Below are 12,416 nucleotides of genomic sequence, written 5' to 3'. Positions count from 1 at the left end.
AGTCTGTCTACAACTCCAAATCTCAGAATGCTCTGTTCCACCTTGTGATGTCATTTAGTGGTAATCAAGATTGGATATTCCATGACTTAATGAACTTAATTCATCTAAATGATTCTAGTTTAGGTGTAAAGAGTTTAAAAACATAGTGGAGCATTTCCTGTATTAGCACATGACATCACAAGGTGGAACAGTGTTTTCTGTTTGTTTGTTGTTTCTCAAAATAATATAAAGAAACTATTAATAAATCTAATAATATCTCAAACTTTCAGGGCAGAAAGGTGAGAAAGGAGACCAGGGAGAGCGAGGACTTCCAGGAGCATCAGGTCTGACTCTGTTTACATCTCTAACACACATGCACACACACACACACACACACACACACACACACGCACACACACACGCACACACACACACACGCACACACACACACACGCACACACACACACACACACACACACGCACACACACACACACACACGCACACACACACACACACACACACACACACACGCACACACACGCACACACACACACACACACACACACACACACACACGCACACACACACACACGCCCAGTCGACCAGAAAAAAGTTTCAACACAGTTTTTCATCGATATTTCTTCTTCAACTCAAAATAACTCCAGACTTGTTTAAATTTTTAGAAATATCCTTTTACTCTTTGTGGTTTGCCTGTGTTGGTGCTTATGTTTTTATCTTTAATAACCAAGATGCAGTAAAGGATTTTTAAAGGTGCATTGTTAAACTGTTCAGAGAGAGGGTCCGCCACCTGCTTGTCTTCATATAGAGGGTATTATTCATGCAAACCTACAGTCAAAGGGCCCTCCTCTGCACAGATCTGACCAGTATCTTGGTCTGGTGGTATCTACTGCATTTCCATTTCCATAGAGATAGTTAAGTAGTGAAAATGAAGGAAGGAGACATCACCATGAAGCTCACTGAGAGAAAACCAAGGGTTTGCAGTACTGTCCACAAAGCAAAAAAAAAATCACTTTTTCTGATTTACATAATTTGATATACACTGAATGAGAGGGTGTGTCCAAACATTTGACTCGTAGTGTACATGTATATATGACACACATGTGATTTAAACAAATCCAAAGTGATCATTTTGACTTTGTTTTCTGCAGGATCTGGCAGCTTCGACGTGTACTCATATCTGGTGAGTTCTGTTTCTGAGAGATTGAAAAGGCTGTCTGATTATCTTTTTCTGAGACAACACTAAATATCAACGTTTTTAATTATCTTGTGTCCTGACCTGTAATATGTTCATGTTGTAATACCAGAACGACCTAAAGGGGGCACAAGGAGAACCTGGACTAAAGGGAGAGAAGGGAGAGCCCGGCGGAGGAGCATATGACCCAAACTACATCCTACAAGGACCACAGGGACCTCCAGGACAACCCGGACTACCTGTGAGTATGAAGACTATACCAGGACTGAACCAGGACTGAACCAGGACCAAACCAGGACCAAACCAGGACAAAACCAGAACTGGACAAAAACTCAATCAAAACTGAGTTCTGAATCAAGACTAGACCAGGACTAAGCCCAGTCTAAATCTCCACTCTCTTAGGGTCCAAAAGGTGATTCTGTGGTGGGTCCTCCTGGACCTCAGGGCCCTCCTGGCCCTGCTGGTGTCGGGTATGATGGTCGGCCTGGACCACCTGGTCCCCCTGGGCCCCCAGGAAACCCCGGGGCCTCAGTGCATGGAGGATACCCCCGTAAGTCCTGCTGGTGTTCAGTCTGAACTCTAACTTGTGTTAAACAAATGAATTGTGTTAAACAAATGGCCCTCTCTCCTCCAGCGGTGACCATACCAGGACCCCCAGGCCCCCCCGGCCCCCCTGGCACTCCAGGACACTCCTCTGGGGTAAGCCTGCTCTGGAGTTTCCTCTCTGTGGTTATTTGCTGTAGAAGTGTTCTCTTTCAGGAGGTAGAGGAGCAGCGGCTCTACTCCGAGCTCCTATGGTGACAGAGCTCCTGGCATTATCTGTAAAAGAGCGCCCTCTGGAGGCTCTGTCATACACTGCATGTGCCTGAGATGTTTTTTTTTGTTTTTTTCTATGAGCTAGAGCTTGTGAACATGGTTGTAAAAATGTCATACGAGAATATTTATCAGATTCATCTGTGCTGCAAATATCAGGGCTGTGTGTGTCACACTGGGCCACATAATACTGTGGATTTATCGCTGTAATGTCTCAGAAGAGAAGGTCATACAGAGGTCATTTAAAGGTCATCTAAAGGTCACTTCTGTGTTGCAGGTGACGATTCTGAACTCTTTCGAAACCATGATGGCCACTGCACGGCGTCAGCCCGAGGGAAGTCTCATCTACATCCTGGACAGAGCCGACCTGTACCTGCGCGTGCGGGAGGGCATCCGGCAAGTCCTGGTGCGTCCCAGCCTCTTCATAAAACTGTCCACATTCTGTCCCTGTGCTCATAACCACTGTGTATAAAGAGTTATTGATGTCCCTGTCACACATATTGCTGACTGAAGCAATTGAAACGTGTTAAAGTGATCCAGTGCCCTCTCAGCGGACACACAGTCTCTCCCATGACTTTAATTTAATGTTAACATAAAATCTATTGATCAAATCCACTTTATGATTGTCTATAAATAATTCTCTTCTGAAGGCAGTGACGATGGAGGCTGATACAAAATGCTCTGATATTCTGGAGTGAGGATTTTGGGAAAAGGAACGCTGGCGACTAAATGCCTAATGCTTGTGGCACACTGCAAAATGACTGTAGCTGAAATTGTTTCATGAATATTACAACACAAATCTGCATTTAACAAGATTCATTTGAGCGACCCCCATCTGGATTAAATATGATTGTCCTGACAATGTTGTGATGTCATCTGAAATAGGTTCAGGATTTACTGATTAAGTTATAAGTGTTTGATAGTTTAAAGAACATCTTGAGAAATATGTGTTCTTATTGTGAGCGGGCTTGCCTTTCCATAGATCTGCCTGGAACTTGGCCTAGTGGTATCATCTGCTTGTTTGCATGGAAGTTTAATGCCATACTGTGGAACATTGCCTGCAAAGCAATAACATGTCCATGGAGACAAACTTGTGGCAGTCCCTTCACCAGAAAAGTGACAGTTTTTTATAAAAAAGAATAAATTGGCTTAAAATGACATCTATATATCAGAACTGAGATCAATATAAAGTCTGAAGGAGACATGAGAATTGGTCACTGGTGCCCCGTGCTTTTCACAGATGAGAGCAGGTTCATATAGATGTAGATGTGAAAGATTCTGGAGAAGACGAGGAGAACAGTCTGCTGCCTGTAACATGGTTCAGCATGAGCAGTTTGGTGGGGTCTGGGATCCATGGAGGGATGCACAGATCTCTACCAAGTAGAAGCCTGCAGTCTGATGCCATTAGGTATCAAGATGAACTCCTTGAACCTACTGTCAGACCCTACGGCGGTTCCTCCTGTGTGCAGTGTATGTTTGCAGTACTCATCAATTCAAATCTGTCAATTGGACAAAGGCTTCAGAGTGAAGATGTTTCACAGCTCATCCAAGCTGCTTCTTCTGGTTCTGGTCAGATTGCTGGTGGACACACTGAAACTACACTGAAACTAACACACCTACTTGTTTACAGTTAATCTGTAGATGTCTTCTCCCTAAAGTCTTTCTCCAGCTGACATAGTTGAATTTTATGTGTACTGTAGTTCATACTAGGGCTGAGCAATTTATCATTTTGGACTGAAAGATCTCAGATAGAGATCTCAGACAACATGATTTTGGGAGCATCAAAGAATGTTTTTTTGCAGTACTCCTAAATCCCAATGGTGAAGGTTAGTTCTGCATCAACTCAACGCACACTGCTGCTGTCGACTCATTTTTGATTTATAGATCTGCATCGAGGTGAAGTAATTCACCACCACAACATCAGGAGGCGAAGATGTAAACCTGGCATTTGTGTAAAGTTTAACATGAACCGTCTCCAACGTGATAAAAGCACAGAACAGACTCAACATCATCAGCACATCCTCTGTCACAGAAAGAACACTCATATTTGACTGAGTCGTATCCTTTAGTCTGACAGAAGCTGAACTACATCAGGGCACAAGAAGCCAGGTTTTTTTGTTTGTTTGTTTGTTTGTTTTTTAGCGCTTACAGTTTATGCAAATGAGCCATGTAGTTTTAAGTTTAGTTTCTGTAAAACATAACCAAACGTGCACAAAGTTGCATTAAATACATTAATGCTCAATGTATTTTGAAAGAAAGTGGAGTAGAGGAAAAGTGTGTAGAGCGGTGGTAGAGAGGACCAATCACAGCCCTTATTGTCTGCGTAAACTGGACAGTCCAGCATCAATTCTTTGAAAAAAATAATCCTGAATGAAATTAAAATCACAATATCTGCCAGTAATTTAGTTTTTTCTTAAAATTGTTCAGCTCCAGCTCAGGACGACTGAGGGATCACACCAACTCTCATGTCAATATTATAGATGCATGGAGATTGGCCTTTAGTCGACTTAGTTTGACTTTTGGTATTTGTCAATTTCTCTTTACAGCTCGGTGAATATAATCCCTTCTTCAGAGATCTGGAGAACGAGGTAGCAGAGGTGCATCCCCCTCCAGTGGTCGTTTACCCCCAGTCCCCGGTCCGTAACCCAGACCAGAGCAGAGACCACAACCAGGATCAGAGCCAGAACAACGGGGCGGGACACTACTCCGAGAGCGTCATCAGGCCCATAGAACCTCCAGTCTACAAGCCCCCAGTAGAACCAGTCTACCCCCCACGCTACGACCCGCGCTTCCCTGACCCCAGGCTCACTCAGGCCGGCCACACGGACGGCGGTACGGCCCCCGAGAGGACGGAGAACCACTATCCTTATCCTGCAGTGACCACCCAGAGGAGACCCAACCCCAACCCCCACCCCAACCCGCACCCCAACCCGTATCCCAACCCCCATCTGGAGACTGGAGCGACTGGGGTGAGTCTGACCCTCTTCTCTGCATCCTCAGCTCCATCTGACCCTCTCTTGTGAATCCTTTGACTCTCTACTCAGATCCTCCTCTGCTCCTCTCCTCTGATCCTCCTTGGTTCCTCTGATCCTTCTCTGCTCATCTGACTCCGTCCTCTTCACTTGTCTAATATAGTTTCTGTCTCTTCCACAGTTGCACCTGATCGCGTTGAACTCTCCTCAGTCTGGAAACATGAGAGGGATCCGAGGAGCAGATTTCCAGTGCTTCCAACAGGCCAGAGCTGTGGGTCTTAAAGGGACGTTCAGAGCTTTTCTGTCCTCCAAACTGCAGGACCTGTACACCATTGTACGCAAGTCAGACCGAGACGGATACAGGATCCTTAATCTGAAGGTACCAAAGAATCAATATATATTAAAATGTTATATATATATATATAAAAATTAAGGTTCTATGAATCCCTCATGACCAAAAGAGGACGACGCTGAAAGCACCGAATGGTCACCTCATCGTTTTCAGTACCGCCCTCACTTGTCAGAGGCTCAATATTAACACTGGTTCAAACTCAGTTTTTCACATATTTAATTTACTTCAAGCCTTGACTAAAATGTATTTGGCACAGACTTGATTTATACAGGGTAGCTGCGGGGTCTTAAAAGTCTTAAAAAGGTCTTAAATTTCATGTTCCTAAATTAAGGGCTTACAAAGTCTTAAATTGTGTTGTCCAAGTCTTATTTTTTTCACAAAGGTCTAAATTTCATCAGCCTATTTTTTTGTATCCTCAATCGGCTGCAGTGCTATGTTAAATGGAGGGAGGGAAAAAAGCAACATTTCAGGCGCTGGCGGCATTGAGTAAACAATAACTTCCGTCTACACTGCCCAAGATGCAGAACTCTGGTCAGATCTGCTCACGTCGTGTACGTGTTTACGTCACATACATCACCACCTACAGTCACCACTGAGTCGCCTGACATGCATACACAATCCAATTCCACATCCTTTTACATCACCATATACACACAGATTTCACCCTGAAAACGCTTTTCTAAACGCGGAATAAAAAGTGAAGATGTGATGCCAATTTTGTGTCTTCTGTTCAGACTCTCATCATGTAAACGTAGCCTTAGATTCTAGATATAGTACCTGTGGTTGGTTGGACATTGTTAGAATTAGATCTGCTGTTTTTCGCCTGCATAATGGGTGTGATGTTGGTCTTAATTTTCATTGAATTGGTCTTCAAAAGGTCTTTAAAAAGTCTTAAATTTGGTCAAACCTGGGAATACCCTGTTTTGAATGTTCTTTTTTCCCGCAGGGTCAAGTTCTGTTTGAGAACTGGGAGTCCATCTTTGGGGACAACGGCGCTAAACTGAAAGAGAACGTCCCAATCTACTCCTTTGACGGACGCGACATTCTCAGGGACAGTGCCTGGTCAGTTTTTGTACTTTTATTTTAAATTAACGTTTATTTAACCAAGAAGACTTAGTTTATAACAACCCTCGTCCCCTCTGTCCCTCCCCAGGCCGGAGAAGATGCTGTGGCACGGCTCCAGCTCTCAGGGCCAGCGGCAGATGGATAACTACTGCGAGACGTGGAGAGCAGGGGACCGAGCGGTGAGCGGTCTGGCCTCTGCTCTGGCCTCCGGACATCTGCTCCGCCAGACCTCCAGCTCCTGTAGCGGCCAATACATCGTCCTGTGCATCGAGAACGCGTTCACCCAACATGCGCGCAAATAAAGAGACCACAACAAACCTGGTTGTAAGAGGACACACTCACCCAACATGCACGCACACAAGACTGCTACAGACCCAGATTTAAGAGGACACTTTCCACAAACACGCCCAGAAATAAAACATGCAAACGGATACATTAAAACAACACAACAATCCTGAAAATCATAGAATGCTTTCAACATAAAAACATGGAAATGTGAGATGGTTCAGAGAAATAAGAGGCTAGAGCATGGAGAGAACAAGGTGTGGTTCAGCAGAAGAGTGAAGAGCTGAGGGGAGAGCGGACACCCCTGTCTGAGGCTCCAGGAGGACGGGACATTTAACACGTGAAATTGTGCATGATGTTTACATTTGAGAATTAACATAACGGTTGATACTTTGCAGCTGATGTCATCAACATTCCCCGGGGTGTGATGGTGTGATGTTAACTGTAGGCACTGCTCTGGATGAAGCTCTGTTCAGTTTTCAGACCATCTTAAAACTTTCTGACAGTCTTTGCTAATGTGTGTATTGTATCACCATGGTAACTGCTGAACATTCCACCATTTACAAACGTGTAGAATACCCCCAGTGTGATGTCACTATAAAAAGTATCAAAGTATTGTCAATGGCATCCCTCAAGCATCCATCGAAACTACTGTAACTAACTAAAGGTTCTAGTGTAAAATCAAATCTAAAAGTGAGTGGTTTTTGGTGACAGGTTGAGTTGTGAATGATACAACCAGGACTTTGCTGTTGTAAACTTTTGGTCAATGTTCAAATGTATGAAAAGGGAATGGTGAACAATGATTACGTTTAAGAAATGGACACTGGTTGGATAAAAAAAAACTTTTTTTTTTTTTTAATAATGGATCATATTCAAGTACAGGACTGACATATTTGATTATTTTTTTAATCTTTAGTTCAGTGTGCTGGTCTTGTGATATAAAATTATTATATTCAAAATTTTTTACAGTTTCATATCATTAAAATAATATTACTATGGGAATAACATTATACACAGGCAATTAAGGAATAAAAAAATAATAATTTTAATCAAATGTTTTCAGAAATTTGGAAAATGAGTGAGTTCTAAAGATCCAACTGAAATGTCCTTCTCCGTGTGTCAGTTTGTTCACTGTCCTGCTTCATTGATCCAAGTCACATCTCTCATGTAAACATCACTTTATAATTTCTTTCATTTGTGATTTCTGGAACCTCTTAGTCCACCACTAAAGACACTAGCCTCCTTTGCTTCTCTTGTATAATAACTCCTGATGTCATGTGATTTTGTGGCATCCAATGAACTGCGAGCGTGTGCTTCTGGCCCCGCCTCCTCCAGACGCCAAAGAGACGGTTGGGCGTTTTACGCAAAAAAATTGGATTTATTTGAGTTTGAAATGTTGAATTTAAGAAATTTTATTTTGATTTGAGCAGTTTTGTAGTTTAGATTTGTTGGTTTATTAGACGTTGAAGTGCCTTGCATAATGACACAATGGTACTATGCAAATACCAGTAGCAAGGATTGAACCACAGACTTTTTAGTTGGTGGTCATTTCTATCTACTATGCTACTGCTGCCCTTATGTTTTACTTTTTCTCAATTCTCAAATTATTATTATTTTTTACATAATTTTGCCGTGAAGAAGAAGAAAAATATGAGAGGCCATTTAACACAAACTGTAAAAAAGCTCAAAACATGATAAAATGTCCCAATTTATATAATTTTAACCAATTTAGATCCTCGTTTTTGCAGTGTTGGCACATATTTTCCTTCAAAGGGACCAGGCACATCCTCAGTAACTAAAAATTGTATTCATTTTTACAAAGCTGTGTATTAAATGTCAATTTCTTTTTCTTTTTTTTTTTTCTTTTTTTCCTTTTTTTTCCCTGTAATATCAAATGTTTTCAAAAATTGTTGTAACCTTTTTATACTTTAGGTAATTTTTCACATTTTTAGTCTGGGTTAAAACGGTGAAACTTTTAAAGACTATTTTAAATTTAAGAAAATTATAGATATTTATTTTTCAATGAAGTTATACATAAAAAAAGATTTGGGACAATAAAAAAAAATACTGGATTTTTATGTCAAAAAAATTCACATTTCACAAACAGTGCCTTCTTTCTGCTTTAGTGTTTCATACTGACTGTACATACAAAAATTACACTGTTTTTGTCATTATTTTTGGAGATAATTTTTGAATATTATTAAATATAAATGAGGATTTTCAGGGAGTTGGAGAAAGTTTGGTGATTTTTGACTGTAATGAAAATGTAAGAGTGGATCCAGTGTTAAACACAGGGCTCCTACAGACACATGTTTAAACAGGCACGGGAATAACCACTAGACCAGGACTAAACCAGGACTAAACCAGGACTAAACCAGGACTAAACCAGGACTAAACCAGGACTAAACCAGGACTAGACCAGGACTAAACCAGGATTAGACCAGGACTAAACCAGGACTAGACCAGGACTAAACCAGGACTAGACCAGGACTAAACCAGGACTAGACCAGGACTAAACCAGATCTAAACCAGGACTAAACCAGGACTGAATCAGGATTGAATCAGGACTGAACTAGGACTTAACATGATCTAATAATCGCAGCTATTCCTGTACTTCTTTGTTCCACCTGAAGCATCTGTTACTACAAAAATGACCTACTAGTTTTATTACTACTACTAGTACTACTAGTACTACTACTACTACTACTACTACTGCTACTACTACTACTACTACTACTACTACTACTACTACTGCTACTACTACACTGATATTGTTACACACTCTTCACTGTTGCCTTGAAATTTCATTGATCTTACAGCTGCACTATGTAACTTTTCGTTTGCCTGAAATGTTCCACAATATGGCATTAAATATATCAACTTGTATTTAGTGCATTTACAGGGGGTTTTATTGCTCAAAAATACTTAGAAATCCAGATCTCCTCTCCACAGAGCTGATTTGTAACTTTGAGTATGAGCGTTGCCTGCTTGTTTCCATAAAGACAAGTTCAGTGCCGTACTCTGGAACATTCTTGGCAAAGCAGTAAGATCTCCACGGAGACGAGAAGCTGGTAGGTCCTCGTGAAAGAAAAGTTCCGCAGTGCATCTTTAATGCCCATTGGGTGGATTCTGTAGGAGCCCTGTTCTTTGTGAAACAGACTGAACCAAACCTGTGACTGATCAGCTCCAAAGAAAGAATAAATGTTCCTCAAACTCAACGTGTCTCCTGAGTCTGATCTAGAACAAACACACACACGCGCACACTCACACACACTCACACACACACACACGCACACACACACACTGCTTTCATCCAAACCTCGGGTGCTCTCCTCTATGGGACTGTGATGTCATGAAGTGGTAGTTTTCAGGTGAACAGCTCCATTTTTTTTTTCTTTTGTTCCACACAGATTGACAATTCCAGGTCTGAAATGATCCGAATGATTCTAGTGAAGGTGTGTGGAGTTTAAAAACACAGTGGAGCACTTCCTGTGTTACTCATATTGGGAGATGGGGAGATGTTATAATTAATTGTAAAGGCCCAGGTGAATGGACTTCACACTTACGCCACAAAACCTGAAGGTGTTTAGAAACATGTGGATGAAACCTGTGTGAAGTTGTCCCCCATCAAACACAAACCTACACAAAAACTCTGTCAATCATTTGTGCTGTTTTGTGCTGCAAAAAGTTTGGTTTGTGCTGTTTTAGTTTTGTAGATATTAATGATAATACTTTTATAGGTCAAATTGGGGTCAACAGCCTCCAGGAAGATTCAAAATGCTCTAAAATGACACAAAATGGAGTCAGTCGTTTGTGCTTCGTTTGTGCCTTCGTTTTGTGCTGCAAAAAGTGCGATTCTGCTTCTTAAAACATTATCAGTTTTATTTTGGGATGATGACTTCGTCCAGCTCCTCAAAATATTAAACAGCCTCAAAACAGCAGAAAATTCTACATTTGTATTTGATTTGTGCTGTTTTGTGCTGTGACAGTTTTCATATGTGCAAGTATATTTAAACGATTTTTATTATTTTTATGGAAATTATATGACGTCATTTTGGCTCAGCTGATGGCGACGGCTTTAACAAAACTCCACAAAACTAGTCTGTATCAGCCTTTAGTAATTTGCTTTTGATTCATAATTTATATAATAATACAGACTTTTCCACAGCCTCAGATCGTTTCTTTCACTGGTTTTGTGGAGTTCGCTGCCGTCAGCTGAGCAGAAATGACCTCATATCATTTCTGTAAAAAAAATAATGAATCATTTTAGAAATAAACTTACACAAATGAAAACTGTCACAGCACAAAACAGCACAAACCAAATAAAAAATATGTTTTTTATAATTTTCTGCTCTTTTGAGGGCCACATTTTGAGGGGCTGGATGACAAAAATAAAACTGCTAATATCTTAAGGACCATAATCGCATTTTGTGTAGTTTTAGAGCATTTTGAAGCTTCCTGGGGGCTGACTGACCCCAATTTGACCTATTAAAGAATTGTTTATATCTCCCATCTGAAAACAGCACAAATCAAACTTTTTGCAGCACAAACGAAGCACAAACGATTGACATTAGTCATACCAGTTTGTCAAAGCCTGATCCTGTCAGATCTCAGAAGCTCAGAGGTCTGGTTGGTCTTGGATGGAGACCACTGGGAAAAATCAGGAGCCACAGGGGGGCGCCAATCACAAAAACTGTTGTTGTGTCTTTAGGCAAGACACTTCACCCACATTTCTTAGTATGAAAATGGTGTGAGTGGGAGATGATCGGATGGCGCAGATTGGTAGGTTCTGTCAGTCTGTCCCAGGGCAGCTGTGGCTACAATAGTAGTTTACCACCACCAGGTATGGATTGACTGAATAATGATCTGTAAAGTGTTTTTGTGACATGTGTCTGTGAAAATTGTGATATAAATAAAAACTTAATAACATAGTTTTTGTGTAGGTTTGTGTTTGATGAGGGGCCAGCTTCATGGGAGTGTGGATGACGACTTCTTTTTGGCAAAATCTGGGCAAACTGAGAAAATGGCCAGGTTTACTTCATCTAAATGTCACTGTATTCTTTCTTTTTTCCTTTTATAAATTGCCTATTCATTTGTGTTTTATAATTTGTCTAATTAAAGCCATGATTAGAGTCTCGTCCCCCATGAAAAGCTTTGGCAGGTGAAGACGCTGCTGCAGAATTCACAGTTTTATCACGTTCCCAGTGTCGGTAATTTCACTGGGAGTCATCATTTTCATGTTTCCAAACGTCTTCCAATCAAGCGTCTAAGCCTGTAGATGCTTGATTAGAAGTTCACTGATCAGGAGGCTCCATTTTACACACTAAGCGTCACTTGAATCAGTCACAAGAGAGAAGTTTGAGAGAAGAACTCAGCCTAAATGTGCAGGATTTGTGTGATAAACATGAAACTAAACACAACTCAGATCAGAAAATATCATAATATGGGTCCATTAAGTTCTATTTTCATTTTCTTCTAGTATTTTCACCATGTCTGCTCATCTGTTTGGTTCAAAACATGTTTCAAATCCTCTGCAGATCATTGTAGGAGGTTTAATTAGTTCCCTGGTCTTAACTGTCATGGAGGATCTGTTCAAATGCAAATTGGACTGGAGACAGCTGCTCTGGGTGAAGTGGGTCAGAGTCAGAGGATGGAGATATTAAGAAGATTAGGCCGACTTAAAGCGAGCCCGACTTAAAGTGAGCCCGACTCTGTTGAGATGGAGGTGGTTGGTGT

At 41.2% G+C, this 12,416-nt stretch overlaps 1 protein-coding gene across 1 annotated transcript in view; it reads left to right on the top strand.

The window, feature by feature from the left end:
- The window catches only part of col18a1a (collagen type XVIII alpha 1 chain a), a 209,168-nt gene extending 199,270 nt beyond the window's left edge, over positions 1 to 9,898 (top strand). Inside the window, exons 37-46 of the mRNA XM_055154234.1 lie at positions 270 to 323; positions 1,150 to 1,181; positions 1,306 to 1,434; positions 1,596 to 1,743; positions 1,828 to 1,892; positions 2,284 to 2,412; positions 4,553 to 4,975; positions 5,160 to 5,357; positions 6,277 to 6,392; positions 6,484 to 9,898. Of these exons, the coding sequence (XP_055010209.1) occupies positions 270 to 323; positions 1,150 to 1,181; positions 1,306 to 1,434; positions 1,596 to 1,743; positions 1,828 to 1,892; positions 2,284 to 2,412; positions 4,553 to 4,975; positions 5,160 to 5,357; positions 6,277 to 6,392; positions 6,484 to 6,697 (1,508 nt within the window). The 3' untranslated portion in view covers positions 6,698 to 9,898. The remainder of the gene's footprint in view (positions 1 to 269; positions 324 to 1,149; positions 1,182 to 1,305; positions 1,435 to 1,595; positions 1,744 to 1,827; positions 1,893 to 2,283; positions 2,413 to 4,552; positions 4,976 to 5,159; positions 5,358 to 6,276; positions 6,393 to 6,483) is intronic.
- Positions 9,899 to 12,416: the final 2,518 nt, after the last annotated feature.

Source organism: Boleophthalmus pectinirostris, unplaced genomic scaffold (assembly GCF_026225935.1).
Source record: "Boleophthalmus pectinirostris isolate CB_2022bp ecotype Guang Dong unplaced genomic scaffold, ASM2622593v1 HiC_scaffold_1, whole genome shotgun sequence".
Lineage (NCBI taxonomy): Eukaryota > Metazoa > Chordata > Actinopteri > Gobiiformes > Gobiidae > Boleophthalmus > Boleophthalmus pectinirostris.
This window is presented reverse-complemented; position numbering and strand designations above follow the sequence as displayed.